Raw genomic sequence first — 20,072 nt, 5'->3', positions numbered from 1 at the left:
AGGACATTTCCTTTACTCCCAAAAGTTTCCTATGTCCCTCCCCTATAAAGGAAATCACTATTCTAATTTTTTTCACCATAGATTAGTTTTAACTTTTTAAGAACTCCATATAAATGGACAAGACACGGGCTGGGGAGATAGCTCAGTCGGTAGAGTGCTTGCACTGCAAGCACAAGTCCCTGAGTTCGATCCCCAATACCACCAAAAAAAAAAAAAAAAAAAAAAAAAAATGGACAAGACAGCATGTAGTTTGGCTTCTTCTGTTGAATTTATGAGTAGTTATTTCCTTTTTATATTACTCAGTATGAAGATATCACAAGTTGTTTAGATGTTCTTATTAATGGATATGTAGATTATTCCCAGTTTAGAGCTGTTATAAATAATGCTGTTACAAATGTGTGTGTGTGTGTGTGTGTGTGTTGCTGTGATAGAACCAGGGCCTTGCACATGCTATGCATTGCTATGATCATTTTTTAATACATGTTTTTGTGGAATTTATTTTCATTTCTCTTGGGTGTGTAGGTTGAAATTTCCAAGTAAATTACAAAAATGTTTGAAAATTTTCCCAAACAGGCTGACAAGCTAGTTCATACCTATAATCTCAGCTACTGGGGAAGTTGAGGTAGAAGGATCCCAAATTTGAGGCCAGCCTGGACAATTTAGTGAGATCCTGTCTCAAAATAAAATATAAAAAATGGTGGAGAGAGAGAGCTCAATGGTAGAGGACTCCTGGACTCAATTTCTGGGAAGGGAAGTACAGGACAAATTTTCCCAAAGACAGTGTCATTTTACCTCCCTCCTCGGCAATGTATCAGTCCATAGTCTAATCCACATCCTTGTGTGAAGATTTGGTTTTATCAGTCTTTTGGGTTTTAGCCATTCTGATGGATATGTAGTGATAGTTCATTATAGTTTTTTTTTTTTTTGTGTGTGTGTGTGTGTGTGTGGTCCTGTGGATTGAACCCAGGGCCTTGTGCATGCAAGGCAAGTACTCTATCAACTGAGCAATATCCCTAGCTCACTGTAGTTTTTAAGCAAAATATTCCATCTTTGAATCATTTTAGCTGGCATAAGTAAAACTTGAGATAGAGTTCCTTGCTTCTACACTTCTTTTCTATTGATGTCTACAGGGCAATGTTGTAGGGCAACTAGTGTTGTCTGCCTTGGGTACAGGAAGAATGCCAACACCTATCTCTGATTTAAGCCATAATTCCCAAATGGTTAATTAGAATCACAAGTGGAATACTGTATTTAAAAATACAACTTCTGTGACCCATTCCCAGACATCCCCAGGGTGTCATCTATAAGTAAATATTTAAGAAATTCAGATGATTAGTCAGCTTTGGTAAAATAGTATTCTTTCAGGTATCTCCCATTCATAAGCCACATAATCTAGTTTATCTGGCCTACTTGCTAGTTTATAAATATGCCTAGCATTTACCATCTTTGGCTTTGCTTCTACTGATTTCCTAATCTACAGTGCCTCACCATACTTGCATTTTATCTTTATGGTTTTGCAAATTCAGTGAAATACTCAAACTTCAGGTTGCTCAGAGACTTTTTAACTGGAGACAGCTTCTTTCTGTTCAGATTTTTTCTCCCCTTGAGACATGATCCTGTTAGGTTTCCCAGGCTGGTCTTAAACTCTTGATCCCACCTCAGTCTCCTGAGTAGTTGGGATTACAGGAGTACACCACCAAACTATTCGTATTTTTTAATGGCACCTTTCTTTTAAATATGTATATTTCCCCTACAAGAAGGACTTGATTAGATTTTACTTATTTTGTATTTCCCAATGTATTCAGTGCTTACTGTGTATCAGATACTATTTTTTTTATATGCTCTAACTTTCTTTTATTCTCCCCTAACTTACCTGAATAGCAGGTTTCTTAAGTGAGAATTAGTAAACTAGAAATGTTTTTCAAATAAAGAAAATAATAGTATGTTGTTGTTATTATTATTGTTGAAACATTTTTGCTATATTCATTTTAGTAACTGTAATACTTTTTTAAATTACTGAATTTTATAATAAATGAAAAATTACATACCTGGCTTGAAAATGAATCTACTCTCCATCCTCTTTATAATTTTAAGATATTAAGAGTGTATAAGATTACATGAAAAAATTGGAATAAACAATTTAATTTCCTTATACATAAAAGAGATAATCTTGAAATTTTAAAGAACGGAATATTTTAATTTTTACATAATAATATTAAAAAACATACTTAGGGGCTGGGGATATAGCTCAGTTGGTAGAGTGCTTGCCTTGCAAGCATCAAAGCCCTTGGTTCAATTCCCAGCACCGCAAAAAAAATAAAAAAATAAAAAACACTTAGGGAAATAACAATTTTAGAAATACATAAGATTTTCAAAGTGTTACCATATTATTCTGGTTATACCCTCAGCAATAGTCTGAAAAGTACAAAATTCAAATGTCTAAATTTTACATTTTCCCTCAGAATAATGCAAAGAAAAAAGTCCAGTAATTACAAATATGTATATTATATTTTAAAAAAACTCCATTTATCATGGGAATTAGTAACAATACAACGAGTGAATGAATTATGACTGAATTTCATATCCTAATGGGTCAAGTCCCTGGTCTAGAAGCATTAAAGAGGATTCCCTTAACTTCTGCAGCAATTTTCTTAGTTCTTCCTTAGAAAATACCTGATATTAAAAAAGAAAAACAAAATTAAGAATGAGAAAAAAGGGTATGAACTTCTAGTTACCTAATTAATCTGATGATTTTAATTAATATCAGAAGAAATTCCTCTTTATGATTTATATGAACAGAAGCTAGGAAATTGTAGTTTAGGAACCTCAGGCTATTTCTCAGAGTTAGTCCATATATTTCTAACTGCTTATACATTCATATACATATTTATAAAAAAAAAGTATATACATTCAAACTAGATTGTTACTTTCAGGAAATCCAAGAACAACTAAAATCCAAAAACAACTAAAAATGTAAGCATGTCTTCACAAAATTAAGTATCACCACAGGGTATATCAAATCAATAAAATTTAAAACAGCAAGTAGTCTAGCACTTACCAGATACAGTTTATGGCGCTCAGAGGATACCATATCTGCTAACTGCAGGCATTCCTGATACTGACCAGTACTATGCAATATGGTGTGAAGCAGAAAACACAACATTGGCAAACATAGCTTTCTCAATAAAACCATCTGATGTGTTCTTTCATGGTCTTCTTCAGCATCCTACGGACAAACCTCAAGTCATCATTTTAACAACTTTAAGCTAAATACCCTTACAAATGGATAGTCATGTACAGTTGGTCCTGTGTATAATGGGTTCCAAATCTCTAGATTCAACCAATATTTGGGGAAAAAAAGTTGCATGTGTACCATATATATACGAATTGTTGTTCTTGTCATTATTCCCTAAACAATATGATATAAAAACTAATTACATAGCATTTACATTGTATTAGGTATTATAAGTAATCTAGGGATGATTTACAGGATATGGGGGGTATGAGCAGGTTCTATAAAAATACTATGCCATTTATATAATGGTTTTGAGTATCTGCAATTTTATTATCCACAGGGATTTTGGAACCAAACCCTCATAGACGCTGAAGGATGACTGTGCTGAATCAAAATCAAAACAGGTAGAACTACAAGATTTCATTTTTGCAGTGCTGGGGAGTGAAACCAGGGCCTCACGCATGCCAGGCAAGTGTTTAATCACTGAGCCCTTTTTAAAAAATTTTTTTATTTTGAGACAGGATCTCATTAAATTGCCCAGGTTGGCCTTGAATTTGTAGTCCTCCTGCCTCCACATCCCCAAAAGCTGGGATTATAGGTGTGTGTTACCATGACTAGCTAAAGGGTTCATCTAAGGCTTATTTAGCTCTATTAAAAATAAAACGAGGCAAGGTTTTGATCATGTTATTTAGCCAACGAGATTTTATGCCAAGAAAGTGTGACGATGAACAAGGTATACTACAGAGGGTACAGTATAATGAAAATGCTATTGAATGTATTTCTAATAAATTTAATATGTCTATAATAACATGTATAAAAGGAATAAGAGAAACTGAATACCATTAGAGCAAAAATCAGAATAGAACGCATCACCATTTCACTGGATTTGTACAGATGTAATTACAGATAGATATAAGGAGATGTAAGAAGACACATCAAACTGATAGCAGTGATTATGACTGGGAAAAAGGGTTAGGATGCAGAGAGAGGTGCACAGGGAGAGAGAACTATGTGGCAAATTTCTGGTTTGTTTTTAAACAAGGAGAATAAATTTATGATTTTCTTGTATAATTTTTTAAAAACAGAAAAACTGAAAAAACCTATAGTTATGAATAATATAAGTAATGAGGAAAGAGAGATGTGAGGACAATCTTATGTAAAGAAAAAGTCTTTCAGTCCTTTTCTGAAGCAAAACTGCAGAAAAAAGAGTAGCCCTTTTATCGCCACCATGTTTTCTCACTACACACTTGAAAATTAAGATAATGAAAATAATAAAAAGGTACTCAAACACATTAAAATTTCTGAAAAAATCTTTCAAACAAGAAGGAAGGGCTGGGGTGTATTTCAGTGGTGGTACATGTGCCTAGCATGCATAAGGCCCCGAGTTTGATCCCTATAGCAAAAAGTAAAATCAGAAGGAAACCCACAAAACTCAGTGTAAAACACATACAACAAAACAAAAAAGCTGGAAGAAGGTGAAGCAATAACTGGTCCTTTGAAAAGCTTAATAAAATATCTAAAAATATTTTCTTGGGAGAGGCTATAAAACTAAACTGCTAAAACATTTTTCAATGGGGTGTGGTGGCACATGCCTGTAATCCCAGTTGCTTGGGAGACTGAGGCAGGAGCAAAAGCAAGGTGCTAAGCAACTCAGTAATCCCTTTCTCTAAATAAAATACAAAACAGGGGTGGGGATGTGGCTCAGTGGTTGAGTGCCCCTGAGTTTAATCCCCGATAGCCCCCTACAACTCCCCCAAAGAACTCATTTTCAAATGTAGATATAAATGGAGTGAAGCAACAAAATGTGGCTTGGTAATTCTACCAAGAAGTAACTGTACTAACTTAGGCTAACCTATCTAACTTATGCCAGGCTTCAACACACTAGAAAAATTATCACCTATTAATCTTTTAGTCTTGTTTTGAGGTATAAATACATAAAAGCAAATATTAAAATGCATGCTTCGTATTTTCTTAGCTTTAAAAATGAAAGGACTTTTATTTTCTCAAGGTGAGGCACTCACTGGGGAAAGAGGAGGGTAGGGAAATGAAACATACTGGGCAATGAGAATGATCAAATTATGTGTATATACAAATATGATTAATAAATCCTACTATTTTTTTTAATTTTATTTATTTATTTATTTTTATTATTGTACACAAATGGGATACATGTTGTTTCTCTGTTTGCACTTGGCGTAAAGGCATACCATTTGTGTAATCATAAATTTACATAGGGTAATGTTTGATTCATTCTGTTATTTTTTTCCCTTCCCCCCACCCCTCAAATCCTACTATTATGTATAATTACAATGCACCAATTAAAAAAATAAGGTACTTATTAGATTATCTAAATGTGTTAGGTTTAAAATATAATTTAAAATTCTTACTCATCATTTACATTAGTGATCCCTATGCAGAACCTATTAAGAATGATGAGTACTGTTGTTTACTGGGGCTTTCCATTTATGCTCTTATATAGTCTTTCCACTGTGCTAAGAAGGCAAAGTACCCCTGGTTCTTGGATTCCTTATTACCTAAAAGTCACAACAGGCTTAATAATCTCATCTCACAAGATGAATTGTGGTACCTGCTCCTCCTAAATCCTGTGGTTGCTGCCACAATATTGGGGGGTGTTGCAAGTGATCTCTTTTCCTATTATTCCCATACCAGCAGACTGCCTGCTATCAACCATCCAGAATCACACCAGACAGGCCCAGTAATTTGCCATAAGATAAAAGAAATAAACTGCTCTACTACAACCTATTTCGCTTGTATGAATAATTTAAAAAGTTTTAAAATATACTGCAACATTTACAACAAAAATATTTTTACCAGGGGCATTATAGTACCTTCTATGTGAGAAAAACTCATTAACTGATACGTTGACAGCAGAGTTGACCTGTACTGACATTATAGAAATCCCTAATCTGAAGACAGTGAATTCATGCCAGCAATGCAGTACTGTTCATTTACCAATGTGCTAGGCATTAATTTAAGTGCTAAGGTCAAAGAAGTGAAGAACCCAAGGTTGCTCCCTTTGTGAAGGTTATACTGTAATGGGAGTAGAATCAAAAAACAGTACATATCAGAATGTGGTAGGTTCTAGAAAGAAAATTAATATAGGACAAGGAGACAGTGCAGATGTCTATTATATATGCTATATAACATAGGGTAGTGGGGCTAGGATTGTAGTTTAGCGGTAAAGTGCTTGCCTAGTGCATACTGGGTTTGATCCTCAGCACCACATAAACAATAAATAAAGGTATTATATCCATCTACAACTAAAAAATATTAAAAATAAATAAATAAATTTAGCGTGGTTAGGGCAGGGGACACAGCTCAGTGGTAGAACACTTGTCTAGCATGCACAAGTTTGATTCCCAGCATTGCAAAAAACAAATAAGAGTGACTTGATGGTGGGGCAGAGATTCTCTAAGGAAACTGAGGAGACTGTTGAGAACATTAAGAAGCTACCCATGCAGATATCTTGGGGAAAGAGCATTCTAGGCAGAGAGAGATATAGCAAAGAGGCCCAGAAGTCAAGAACATAATGAGGGGCAGGAAGATATAAGATGAGGAGGTAGTTTAAAAAAAAAAAAAGGTATATGTACAGTTTTGTATGTCAAGAACAGAAACGAGGATTTTATTCAAGTTATAATGAGAAACTGTCAGAAAGTTCTGGGTAAGAGAGTGACATATTTCATTTTTAAAGTATCACTAATTGATAAGGAAGGAAATATCTAAAGGAGAATGCAAGCAAAGGAGACACAATAGAAGCTTAGACTAGAATGTAGTAGAAACAGAGGTAGAGATAGTTGTAGTAGTGGAAAGTAGGTATAGCTGAGCTGCCTAACTCCACTCCAGCTGCCACCTACCTCTAATACTAATGGGAACATTCTATAGCTCCTTACAAATTTGAGGTGTTGCTATACAAAACAGTGTATAATGCCAGAGATATGTATAGCTGTGCACTATACAAGGGCAGCTGGCCAAATGAGTGAGTGGAGCTGTAATCTAGCCTATGCTCCATTCTACAGGTCATGTGCGCCTAGCGTGGAACCTATCTGTGTAAGGGAAGGGGTTCAATATTCTAATTCATATACAAATAATCTATGTGATAGCAGGAGCCCTAGATAATTCCCTACTTTGTTGAATGTCTAGGAGTAATAAACTAAACTCAGTAGAGTAATTAAAATACCATTATCATTTGACTGTTAAAGGAATCTCCTTTTCTAGATTAGTTATGAAGAAATGACTGAGACAAACTACTGATTTATAAAATGCCCAAACAATACAGTATCATTTGTTGTCTGCCATTCCAACATCATTTTTGTAAGACTCAGCACTGTTTTGTGGCTTTCATTAATCTAAGACTAATTAATCAGCAAAGACTTATGCATCAACAAGACACTCAAGTTTTTTTCAAAATTCAAGTGACAGTTAGCATTTTGTAACAGGAAAATTTTATTTTCACTAACACCAGCATGCATCAGAAGGGATAGGTTTATCCTAAGGAAACTGCTGAAGGTTTAAAACTAGTCAGGGGAGTTCTATCATGAACTTTAGGATTAAAAAGTGGACACTTTCAAGATCATTAATCTAAGCCAGGCACCCTGGTGTGCAACAAGCAATCCCAATAATTCATGAGGCTCAGGCAGAAGGATAGCACGTTCAAAAGCAGCCTCAGCAACTTAGCAAGGCCCTAAGCAACTTAGTGAAACTGTCTAAAAATAAAAAAGGGCTAAGGATGTGGCTCAATGGTAAGTGTCCCCAGGTTCAATCCCCAGTAAAAACAAAAACAAAAACAAAAAACCTTAATCTATCAGTAATAACAGCAAGCAGAAGTTCCAATCTAGTCTTCTATCTTTATTGCATTTTGCTTCTGGTCAGAAAAGGGAAACTAGAGGAGACAGAAATCTGTAGTAGCTAAAATTAATGAAAGAATAAGAGATAAATAGAAGAGGATATTAGGAGTGGTAAAAGAAAAAGTATCAAGAACACTGTTGTTCTCTGTTCAAAATAAATATACAATAACCTAAGATTTCCATTTCTCCTTGGATATCTGTCTACAGACGCAAAACTGAGCTACCATCCTGTCGTGTCCCAGAATCAGGCCTCAGTGTTTTTCTCTGATGTTATTATCATTTGTAGTATCCTTCCATTTCCCCATTTCACCTCATCCAAATTCTACCTATTTGTTCCAAGATTCAGTTGAATGCTATAGCTCTCAAGTTTCCTGTCAGAGCCCTTCCAGGTAAAAAAAACAATCCAATTTTTTCCTTTTTCTTTTTTTTTTCATTGTGTGTGGGCCTCACTCATGCTAGGTAAGCTTTCTATCTCCTGAGTTATATTCCCAGCCCAAAGAATCTTTTCTCCACTTGAACTAAAAAAAATACTTAATTTGTACTATCTTTACGGCATTTAATACTTTTGTAACTGGTTCTCAATCTAGGTCACACATTATAAAGTTTCTAGATGATTAAGAAAACAGTCCAGCCACCAGGTGCAGGGTACACACCTGTAATATCAGCAGCTTGGGAGGCTGAGGCAGGAGGATCTCGGTTCAAAGCCAGTCTCAGCAAAGTGAGGTGCTAAGCAACTCAGTGAGACCCTGTCTCTAAATAAAATACAAAGTAGACCTGTGGATGTGGCACAGTGGTCAAGTGCCCTTGAATTCAATCCCTGGTACCCCCCACAAAACAAAACAACCAAACAAAAAACGAACAGTTGAACCCTGCCTCAAACTAATTAAACCATAATTTCTGGGGATAGACTCCTGTACTTTTAAAAAGCTCACCAAGTCGTTTAAATGGACAGCTCAGAGATGAAAGTCAATGCTTTATATATGTCTTATGCTACTAGACTTATCTATCTCTAAATTAATACATGTATAATTAAATTTTTAGGTCCAGAATTTTTAAAAATGAGATTTAGTATCCTGGGCAAACATATTAAATGTGAAGTAATAGTTTACCCAAGAATATATGGGATATTCAGTTATAACTATAAAGGTTATATAATATAAAATCTTTAGATTCTCCTATTCAGAAAGAGCACATCTGACAAAAAAAGTATATGTATATATACATACATACATATACATATATTATATATATATATTTTTTAAGCTATATGCAAAACACACAGCTTACCTCTCTGACATCTACCATCCAGCCTCCATCAACAAACAACAAGACGTTGTACATTTTTTCCTTCACATCAGCAGTTAGGGCATCCAAATGCGCTTTCCAAATACCATAATCCATCTGCAAAACAAACACAAGGCAGACATAATGTACAAAAATCAATGAAGAATGTATTTATAATGTACAGGCAGAAATATACATGTGGAACATCAATTCAAGAGTTGGTGTTTCATTAGCCAGATATAAAAATATCAACAGACAGCAGTTGAATAAAATGCTAAAATGTTAACTTTGTAAATGAATGCTAAAGATACCTGAAGGTATTTTTCAAGATTAATTAATTACCCACAGAAAAGTAAGTAAACAGCTGGGTACAATGGTGCAAGCCTATAATACCAGCTACTTAGAGGTAGGAGTATGATCAGGTTTGAGGCTAGTCTTAGCAACTTAGTGAGACTGTCTCAAAATACAAAGTAAAAAGGTCTGGGGAGGTAGCTCAGTGATAGGGTGCCCCTAGGTTCAATCCCTAGTCCCAGGGCAGGGGAAGGGAGGTAACAAAAGAGATGACTTTTTTTCAAAGCAGAACATTAACACAAAGAGTACCTGTTAAAATAATATAGCTGTTGAAAAAAATGACCTTTAGAAATACTAACATATATTTTTAAGATGCAACAGACTCATTCTAGATCCATATTCAACTTACTTCATATTTCTTTTCTTTATGTTCATAAGCCACTTTCTCAGTAAAAGTTGGATGGGGTATCAAAGTAGGTTTTTGTGGAGCTGAATTCATATGCTTAAACCATTCATTAAATGTTTCATGAGCTTCCTAAAATGTAAATTTTAAAAAAAAAGGTTTCCACTTTTATTATTCAGTAAGGCTTTTAAAAAATGTGGTTATTAGAAATAATTTTGCAGCACCAGAACACAAAACTGTTCGATATTTATATTTTACACACATACACAAATGATTGGAACATATAAATGTTTTATCAAATGACAAATACCACCAAAATATAGAGTGTTTTCTAGCACCTACTCCTATCTCAGCATCCTAATTATTTATGTATCTTGACATCACTCTAGTATGCATGTTTACTTATCTACCTTCTTTTGATTGGCCTACTGGTTATAAGAGGCAAAGATGAGTATTATCCATAAATTTAGCTCTATTACTTAGCCCACTATAATCACTTGATTATTTGTTGAATAAATTTTGAATGAATAGGCTATTATTTTAGTTCCAACAAATACAGAATATTTTGCTATTCTAAGTTATTGCCAAAAGCAAAAATATTAAAGTTGAGACAAGCATTCACAGAATCTGTTTTTTCCCCAATCTCTTCAGAGCATTTACTTTGAAGCTAGAATCATGGCAGCTCAGAGGCACATGGTTTCATCATGAGAGCATTCACAGAATCTTAATAAAAACATCAGTTCCAGACATCATATATACTATCTGATCTTGGCTGGTTAGCAATGAATAGAGAATCATACTAATGAAGATAAAGTCGTGATTTCAATTCCCTGTGGATCAGTCATTGCTATCATCACAAGAGAGATAAGATTGATCAATCACCACTTCTGGGAAAAGAGTTAAACTCTGAAAGTGAATCAGAAAAGTTGTTACTAAAGTTGTGGTTTTCTTTTCAATCTCACCAAATAAGCTCTAATGCACAAATGTTCTCTGATAGCATTATCATCTTCAGCAGGAAGTGGACTTTCCATTCCTTGTTCCTCCCACTGATTATAGATTTCTGCTATAGAATCCTGAGGAATTTTCACAAATACTTCTTTTGCAGCTTCATGCTTTTTTGATGCTGTGAAAAAAGAAATGTACAATTTTCACTATATATAAACTTCTGTGTAATGGTTTCTCAGAGTCCAATGATTGGTTTACAACTTTTATTGTGAGCTGCAACCAATAGAAGTACGGAAGGTACTTTTATTAAAGATCTTAATGATCTTTCTACCCAATGGGCTGGCTCTCTTCTTAGCTCCATGCAACAGTAACATAAAAGGAGATATTAAATGCAGTTAAATTTTTCAAAGTCTGACAGCCATGAGATTATGTGCAAAATTGGTTAGGATAATGAAAACTCACCATTAAAGGTTTTAACAACAACAACAACAAATATATATGGTTGCTGATGAACCTTTATGTATTTATACATGGTGCTGAGAATTGAACCCAGTGCCTCATACATGCTAGGCAAGTACTTTACCACTGAGCCACAAACCCAGCCCTTCCATTGTAAGTTTTTATATAACGAAATGATATATAAAAGAATAGGTGGGCCAGGCACAGTGGTATATGCCTATAATTTCAGCAACGTGGCAGGCCGAGAGGCAGGAGGTCTGCAAGATCAAAGCCAACCCCAAAAACCTGCAATACCCTCAGCAATGTAGTGAGACCCTGCCTCACTAAAAAATTAAAAGGGATGGAGATGTGACTCAGTGGTAAAGTGCTCCTGGTTCAACCCCAATACTAAAAGAAGAGTAGCTGGGTTTTCTCACCTTCAGTAAAGGATTAAAAAAACAAAAACGAAACAAAATTCAAAAATCTATGGATCTGAACAAAGAATAAAAATAAAATACCTAAGAATTTTCTCATTATCGCATTGCCTTGTTTCAGTGCTTCTGCCCTCTGTGCTGGGTCAAATACCAACCAGTCAATTACATCAATCTTTAAACGGTCCTCCTGTTCATTTAAAGGGAGAAAAAAGGAAAAAGAAACACCAATTTTACCTCTACAATAATCTGCACATTGGTAGAACTTGTATCTGCACTTCTAGTAAACATCATTTCCCCTCGAATTATTTAATTTATTTTCCTAATTAACAGCTCTCTACTAAATTATAGAAAAAAATTCAGTGGACTGTGATATCTGGATTATATGCTCCACCAATTTAACCATATGATTTTTTTAAAAGAGCTACTTTAAAATTATTTTCTTGTTGGGTATGGTGGTGCATACCTGTAATCCCAGCAACTTGGGAGGCTGATGTGGGAGGACCACAAGTTCAAGGCCAGCCTCAACAATCTATAGTCTAGCAAGGTCCTAAGCATGACTGTGTCTCAAATTTTTTTTTTTTTTTTTTGTGGTACTGGGGATGGAACCCAGGGCCTTGTGCTTGCAAGGTAAGCACTCTACCAATTGAGCTATATCCCCAGCCCCCCCCCCAAATTTTTTTTAAAAAAGAGCTGGGGAAGTGGCTCAGTGGTAAAGTGCCCCTGGGGGGTTTAATCATCATGGGGTATGAAAAAAAATAAATGCAATAAAATAGTTTTTTTATTTAGATATAACTTCTCTCCTGAAAATACAAGAGTTAGTGATTTAAAAAATATCTAAAATAACCTCATGAACAAAAAGCCAATGCTCAGACCTGTTCTATTAGAGAAGCTTCCTTTAACATACTACTAAGTAGTATAAATAATCCCTTATATAAGACCTTAAATTTGTTGCCAATTTTTGTAAAATGCCCAGTTGACAAAGAAACATTCTTATTTAAGAAAGATTCTTTCTAGGGGATGAGGGTGACAAATAGAAACTAGTATATTTTAAGACAGAAATTCACCAAGGAACAAGATGAAGGATTATCAGAAGTTGCAATACCCCTCACCCGCTACCCCATACCACGAATTACCTCAGTAGTGGCAGTATCTAGGGCTGGAGCCAGGTCATGGTGACTAAATTCACCATTATCTTTCTTTCGAATATTCTCAACTACAGTTTTTGTTATTGTTGCAACATCCAAATCTAAAAAAGTTTTTAAAGTAACAAGAAACACAGAGTAATCATTGATTCTATATTCTCTAAACAGCCCAACAGTTTGGTAAATTCAATCCTCCCCCCTACGCCCCCTCCCCCCCACTAGGGATTGAACCCAGGGCCTTGTGCATGCTGGGCAAGTGTTCTACCACTGAATTACACTCCCAGTCTCTGGAACTACAATTAAAAAAAAAAAAAAATTGGTGGCACATGCCCATAACCCCAGTAACTCCAGAGGCTGAGGCAGGATAATTGCAAGTTCAAGATCAGCGTGGACAATTTAGTGAGACCTTATTAAAAATAATTTAAAAAGAGCTTGGAAGTGTGACCTAGTGGTAGAGTGCCCCTGGGTTAAATTCCCAGTATTGAACAGGGATACAGATGTACACACATGCATGCATGCACACACACACACACACACACACACATAAGTATATTTATATAAAGTATGTAAAATCTAAAGACACATTATAAAAGAAAATGCCAAAATTTATAAAATGTACACATTACGGTATAAGTTATTTTATTTATAAAACAGAACTTTACTGGAATTTTTATTCCTCCCCCTCTCCAAGAGTAATATGATTCAAAACTTAAAGAACAAATGTTATATGAACCAAAATGAAAATTTGGCCAATGGATGACATAACCATTTTTACCTGCTTCCTTAGCCAGCTCCAGGCAATGATGGCGTTGTTCAAATTCTGTAACACCTTCCAAAAATAAAGCATATTGGGCAACAGCAAGATCTTGAGGCAAATGACAGGTATAAAATGCTATGAGATTTGTATGTTTCTCATTTATTAAAAGCTAAAAATAAGAAAAAGATCGAAGTAGGTCAATAATAAAGTTCTAGGATCAACAATGCTTTTATAAAAGTTTACTTCAGAATTTCAAATGTATTTAGGAGAAAGTCAAGAGATACGGATTTGCGCTACTCATCAGGATAATTTTAAATTCCAAAAATGTATTCAGGAGCAGAGGAGGGGTGGGGAAAAGGGAGAAGGGAGGAGAGGACGAAAGGGGAAGAAGCAGGAAGTGAAGTTGAACAAATTATACCATGTGCATGTATGAACATATTACAATGCATTCTACTTTCATATATAACTATAATGTACCAATTAAAAGGAAGAGCAATACAGCAGAGGAAGGGGACTGGGGAGGGAAAGGGGAAGTACTGGGGACTGAAATGGAGCAAACTATGTCACATGCAGTAAAGGCTGTCAAGATGAACCCCATTATCATGTAAAACTATAATGTACTAATAAAGACATAAACACATTCAGCATAATTCAAAGTTCTCTTATGGATTCTCATGACTTTGCTACCACTGGGTATTAAAATAACATTCTGATTTTTTTGTTCTCATCACAACATTAAAAAAAGAATCAAGTTGTGGATTCTCATAGTTTACCTGTATGTATGTCTTTAAAACTTCAATAGAAACTTCTTCCTTCATAGGAAAAAAGACAATTCAGTTATGAACACAACTGCTTATGGTACCAGTAATAGTTTCCCATAAAAATACTGATATTAAATAATTTAATAATTTAAATATTTATCACTGAGGATAATTATACACCAGGCTAAGTGCTTGGAAAGGGTCATATGTTGCTTGGTTTCATCTTATCATAACTTTTGGTGGGTAGTTACCATTATCATTCACATTTTACAGAAGAAACAAAGACCCAAGGAAGTTTTATTTACACAGAATAATAAAGATAGAAGTTGCTGAGTAAGGATGTGAACTCAAGATTCTTAATCATTCTGCTTCTACATGTACTTCACCAAATGTTATCAAATATTCTGGAAAAAAAAAAAAAAAAAGAAACAAGCCAGATATGGTGGTGTATACCTGAAATCTAAGCTACTGGTGGGGGGGGGGTGGCAAAGGGGACTGAGGCAGGAGGTTGCTAAGTTGAAGGCCAGTCTTGGCAAAAGAGGAGACCCTGTCTCAAAATAAAATGAAAATCAGGGTTGGGGGTGTAGTTCAGTGGTTGAGTGCTTGCACAGTATGTGTGAGGCCCTAAGCTCAATCCTTAGTACTATACACACATACACACCGACACACACTCGGTGGGGCAGGGGGAGAAAAGAGAAAAGAAAGGTTTAAAATCTCATATAGAACTTAGACTGGTTCATTCAGATCAGATGGTTGATTTAAAGATGGATACAAGGGCATGGTGGTGCATGCCTGTAATCCTAGCAACTTGTGAGGCTGAGGCAGGAGGATCACAAGTTCAAGGCCAGCCTCAGAAATTTAGTGAGGTCCTAAATAAGCAACTTAGTGAGACCTTGTCTCAAAATAAAAAATAAAAAGGGATAAAGTGCCCCTGGGTTCAAACCCCAGTACCATAAAATTAAAATTTAAAAAGTAAAGTTGGATACCATTAAGGATGAAGTTCTTAAAAATCAGTTAACCATCAGCATTGTGTGGCCACAGACTAGAACCCTGAGCATCACTCACAGTGAATTATCATTGAATGGCCACATGAAACTATATGGAAGACTTCTACACTTATCACCATTTCTAGAAAAAAGTAACAAAAAAGTAACGTGTTTTACCAATAATAGGTAAATAGCATCAACCCTATAGTGAAGGATAAATCGTTCTCTTTTATTTACTTTGGTCTGCAGTCCCAGAGTGCGGAAGAACAAAATGAGGTGAGTCATAAAGCGGAGGAGGTGTCCAGGTAGATTGTTTCTGCTTTTGGAAAGCCATTTGCTAAACTCATCCATCAAACCTACAAGCCATCAAAGCAAAGATTCAACAACAGAAATAAAGTCGGGGAGAAATAAACATTACCAAAAATATTTTATCTCACTAATAAAGTGGTATTAAGTCATTGTCTCATTGTTAGAAGCCATCATATAACCCTCTACACCCTCTTAAACAGACTTGAGTTAAATACAAACTTTAGAATAACAAGTAAATAGTTGCATTCAAATAGGTGAATATTTAAAAAGATTAAAAGATGTTGTGAGTCGTATGCATTGGTTTGGTATCTTTTACAAAAATGACTATAAAAAAGTAAGGAACTCAGACAAAGTAGAATAAAATTATACCTTACCATCAATGTCTCCCAGGATAAGGAACTTTTGAACTATATGATAATGTTCTTGATTCTCTTCCAAAACTCTCTGAAAAAATTTTTTTACATTTTCCATTAATCTTTTAATGGTTGTTCTTGAGTATGTACTCATTGTTAAACTAAAAACGTCAAACTTTTGAAGGAACATATAAAAGTTGGAAATGAAGGGCCTTAGGAAGATAAAAAAAAATAAAACATAGAAAAGATACTCCCTTTGGAATATACTTGTGGCTTATGAGTCTAGGACTAAATAATACCTTTGAAGGTAGAGAACTATGACATAATAATCTAATCTTTGGGAATGTTTTTAAATGATTGTTCTTTATATTTTATTCCTGTTTACCTTGGCACTTCATGTGGATCAGAAAGGAAGGACACATGTGACTTCAGCAAAATAAACTACAAGATTTCTTTCAATATGAGTAGTAGTATTTGAAACCATTCTTTAGGTATCTTCTTCTGCACATGCTATCAAGAGTAATGAACCAAAACAATAATCAGGTACAGAGTAAACCAATTATTGTTACATGCAACCTGGCTTTTGAAAATGGATCATTTATTTTTGTTAAGCATATTTTAATTTTTACTTAGCAGTCAATTTTCTTTCAGTGTTTGTTCTTTTTTATATTCACAACCTTTGCTCTGTTTATTGATTATATGGCAAGGGGTAGAAATCTAGCTTTGTTTTCTTCCAGATGGAAAGTCAAGTATACCAGGACCATTTACCTTTGATAAACTATTTTGTCCCCTCTGAAATGAAAGGTCACCTATGACATTAAGCTTTCATAACTACTTGGATCTGATTTGGACTTTGTGTTCCACTGATCTATTTGTTTCCCAGGCTAATGCTGTATTATTTTGTTGTATCTTATATTCAGTCAGACAAGTACCACAACTCTTCATTTTCAAAATTTTCTGCCATTCTCACTTATTTTACTCAGGAAATTCCCGTCCAGAAATAATCTCCAAAGCATTAGAATTGTATGTTAATTTTAGAATGACTGACATTTATGTAAGTCCTCTTATACAAAAATCTTTTTAAAATAATTTTTAGCTGTCAATGATCTTTTATTTATTTATATGTGGTGCTGAGTATTGAACCCAGGGCCTCACACATGCCAGGCAAGCACTACACCTACCACCAAGCCACAACTCCAGACCCCAAGAATGTTTTATCTCTTTATTCATGTCTTATTTTGTCTTCCAGTAAGATTGTATGTTTCTTTACGTAGGTCCTGAAACTATTAATTGCTTTCATTCCTAGACACCTTTGGTTTTGGTCATTCATTTAAATGGAACTTTTGGGGGATGGGGAGCTGTATTCTTTTCTAATTAGTTATAACAAGTAGAGAATGGCTGTTTTTTGGTAACATGGTCTTATATTTAGCTATTAAACTATTTTATTAATTCTAGTAACTTATTCAGTCTTAAGTTGTTAAGACTTACATTTCTGTCATATGTAAATGTTTACCCCCTTTCCAATATTTACATCTATTTATTTTATTATTTATTAATTACCAAAACAATAGACTAGTAATAAACACTTGCCAGAAAAAGAATGAATTTCCTTACCATACAATAATAAGGAAAAATAAATCCCAACAGGAAAATAACTAAAAGATATAGACAAGAAATTCCCAGTATATAGGGAAATATGTTCAGTCATAACAGACAAGGACATATAAGTAGAACAGTGAGGGCTGAGGTTTTGGCTCAGTGGTAGAGCCAAATGGTTTGCCTACCATGTGTGAGGCACTGGGTTTGATCCTCAGCACCACATAAAAATAAATAAAAAAAATAAAGGTATTGTGTCCATCTACAACTAAAAAATATGTAAAAAAAAAAAAAATAGAACAGTGAACCCTTATTTCCCACCTACTCCAATAGACTGGAAAAAAATAAAAGGTTATAACATTTGGTAATGGTGAGAATATACAATTTAATAAATCACTTGTAGAAGTATAAACTAATTGCTATAATCTGGTAATTATTTTCCATTAAATGTTTTCTTTTAATTTTATTTTTAATTGTATTAATTTAAGGTGTATAACATGATGTTTTCCAATAATTATTAATTTAGAAACATTGTATATACATGTACATGTACATGTATAAAGAGTATATATGAGGCTGGGGTTGTGGCCCAGTGGTAGAGCACTTGTCTAGCATGTGTGAGGCTGGGTTTGATTCTCAGCACCACATATAAATAAATGAATAAAATAAAGGTCCATACTATTAAAAATAAAATATAAAAAAAATAATAGAAGAGTATATTTGTACTCTTTAACTCAGCAACCCTGCTTTTAGGGAAATTATCCCATAGAAACAGGATGAGAAAATAAGTTCACTCATGTATACAAAGCCATACCATATAATCATTCATTATAGCACTAGAAATTCTACAACCTAAATATCACCCAAAAGAGAATGACTAAAAAAATTATACATCATTCTTCAGAATAGTATGTCCCTATTAAATAGAATGAAAGGGTTAGGGGTATAGCTCAGAGGTAAAGCACTTGCCTAGCATTCTTGATGTCCTAGGTTTGATCCCCAGAGGGGAGGGAGGGAGGGAAGGAGGGAGGAAGGAAGGGAAAGACAGGAGAGATAGACATAAACATACAAAGAAAGAAAAGAAAAAAAAAAAAAGAAAATGGAAGAAAAAGAAAGAAATTTATAGCAACTAACTTAGAAAGATACCATTAAATGAAAAAAAAAAATTGTAGAGTAATGCAATGTGAAGCAAATTCCAAAATACTATATTGGAATATCTGCGTAATTTACACATATTTGAAAGATCATGGATCATTAGTTATTTTTAAATTTTAGACTTTTGGTAACCTAGGAAAAGAAAGTCTTATTAGTTCTCCATTGCATATTTACAGTTTTGAAAAAAGGTAGCTTATATGCATGTATTTGGATGAAACCAATCCTAAACCAAAGAAATGATGTATCACTCACATAGTTAAGCTTTTTCCTTTTAAAGAATCTGCTCTTATTTAGATAACAGGCAAGAAAAAGAAGGGAAAGAAGAACAAAGCTCCACATATTTTCTTCTTTTTAACTATAACACCTTCTATTTCACATTTACTAGCAAGTTCATATTAACATTTACCTTTTTATCAGTAGCTTGAAGTTCCTCAAAAACCTTTTCTAAAGTCCAACTTCAAAAACAAAAAAACAAAAAGAAAAGGGATATAATAATATTAATAATATGAAAAAGTCCATAGAATAAAACTTAAAGGAGCATACTACAACCCACTATGACCAGAAACTAACCAACACACTCACTTTGCTTCTAAATATTCTCTAGGGAGTTCTTCAGTTATATCTAGCGTCATTACTGATGTCCGGATCTCTTGTTCCACCAGACTGTCTACCATCACCCGGAAATAGGCCCATACTGTGTCTTCCCAGGTGTCACAGACAGGAAGAAGCTTTTTCCCCCATTCCAAAAGAGAAACACAAACATATTCAACAAAAAAAAAAAAAAAAAAAAAAAAAGAAAGAAAGAAAAAAAAGAAAAATAAAAAGAATTACACCATTGATACAGACTAGACTAGCCACTTGTATAATGATATAAAATATTGTGAATTTTTAAAAAATTATACCAAATATCCTTTTTCTACCAAACTAATCTTCTAAGAAGTCTGAACTTCTAACACTTTTTTTCATGACAAATTCACAGTAGCATTAATCTTACATGCTTATATAAGATGGCATTTCAATTGATTATCATAGCATCTCTCAAAATAGCTATACATAGGGTTATCAGAAACACACACATAAGACAACCCAAGCAGTCACTACATTTCTGGATACAGTTT

The 20,072-nt window shown here is 34.4% G+C and overlaps 1 protein-coding gene and 1 non-coding gene across 4 annotated transcripts in view; both read right to left on the bottom strand.

Moving 5' to 3' along the window:
• Window positions 1-2,218: 2,218 nt before the first annotated feature.
• The window catches only part of Nup107 (nucleoporin 107), a 41,117-nt gene continuing 23,263 nt past the window's right edge, over window positions 2,219-20,072 (bottom strand). For all 3 annotated transcript variants that reach the window (XM_047551742.1, XM_047551743.1, XM_047551744.1), the window contains 13 exons: window positions 19,537-19,682; window positions 19,361-19,409; window positions 16,225-16,294; window positions 15,779-15,897; window positions 14,568-14,606; window positions 13,813-13,963; window positions 13,029-13,141; window positions 11,980-12,082; window positions 11,041-11,201; window positions 10,085-10,210; window positions 9,388-9,501; window positions 3,059-3,226; window positions 2,219-2,673 (listed from right to left, as the gene is read on the bottom strand). In XM_047551742.1, coding sequence (XP_047407698.1) covers window positions 2,566-2,673; window positions 3,059-3,226; window positions 9,388-9,501; window positions 10,085-10,210; window positions 11,041-11,201; window positions 11,980-12,082; window positions 13,029-13,141; window positions 13,813-13,963; window positions 14,568-14,606; window positions 15,779-15,897; window positions 16,225-16,294; window positions 19,361-19,409; window positions 19,537-19,682 — 1,467 coding nt within the window. In that variant the 3' untranslated portion in view covers window positions 2,219-2,565. The remainder of the gene's footprint in view (window positions 2,674-3,058; window positions 3,227-9,387; window positions 9,502-10,084; window positions 10,211-11,040; window positions 11,202-11,979; window positions 12,083-13,028; window positions 13,142-13,812; window positions 13,964-14,567; window positions 14,607-15,778; window positions 15,898-16,224; window positions 16,295-19,360; window positions 19,410-19,536; window positions 19,683-20,072) is intronic.
• LOC124984140 (small nucleolar RNA SNORD105) lies at window positions 10,716-10,789 on the bottom strand. Its single transcript, XR_007108599.1, has one exon. It is a non-coding gene; the product is annotated as a small nucleolar RNA SNORD105 (small nucleolar RNA).

Source organism: Sciurus carolinensis, chromosome 4, assembly GCF_902686445.1.
Source record: "Sciurus carolinensis chromosome 4, mSciCar1.2, whole genome shotgun sequence".
Lineage (NCBI taxonomy): Eukaryota > Metazoa > Chordata > Mammalia > Rodentia > Sciuridae > Sciurus > Sciurus carolinensis.
The sequence above is the reverse complement of the archived record's forward strand: the minus strand, read 5'-3'. Positions and strand labels throughout refer to the sequence as shown.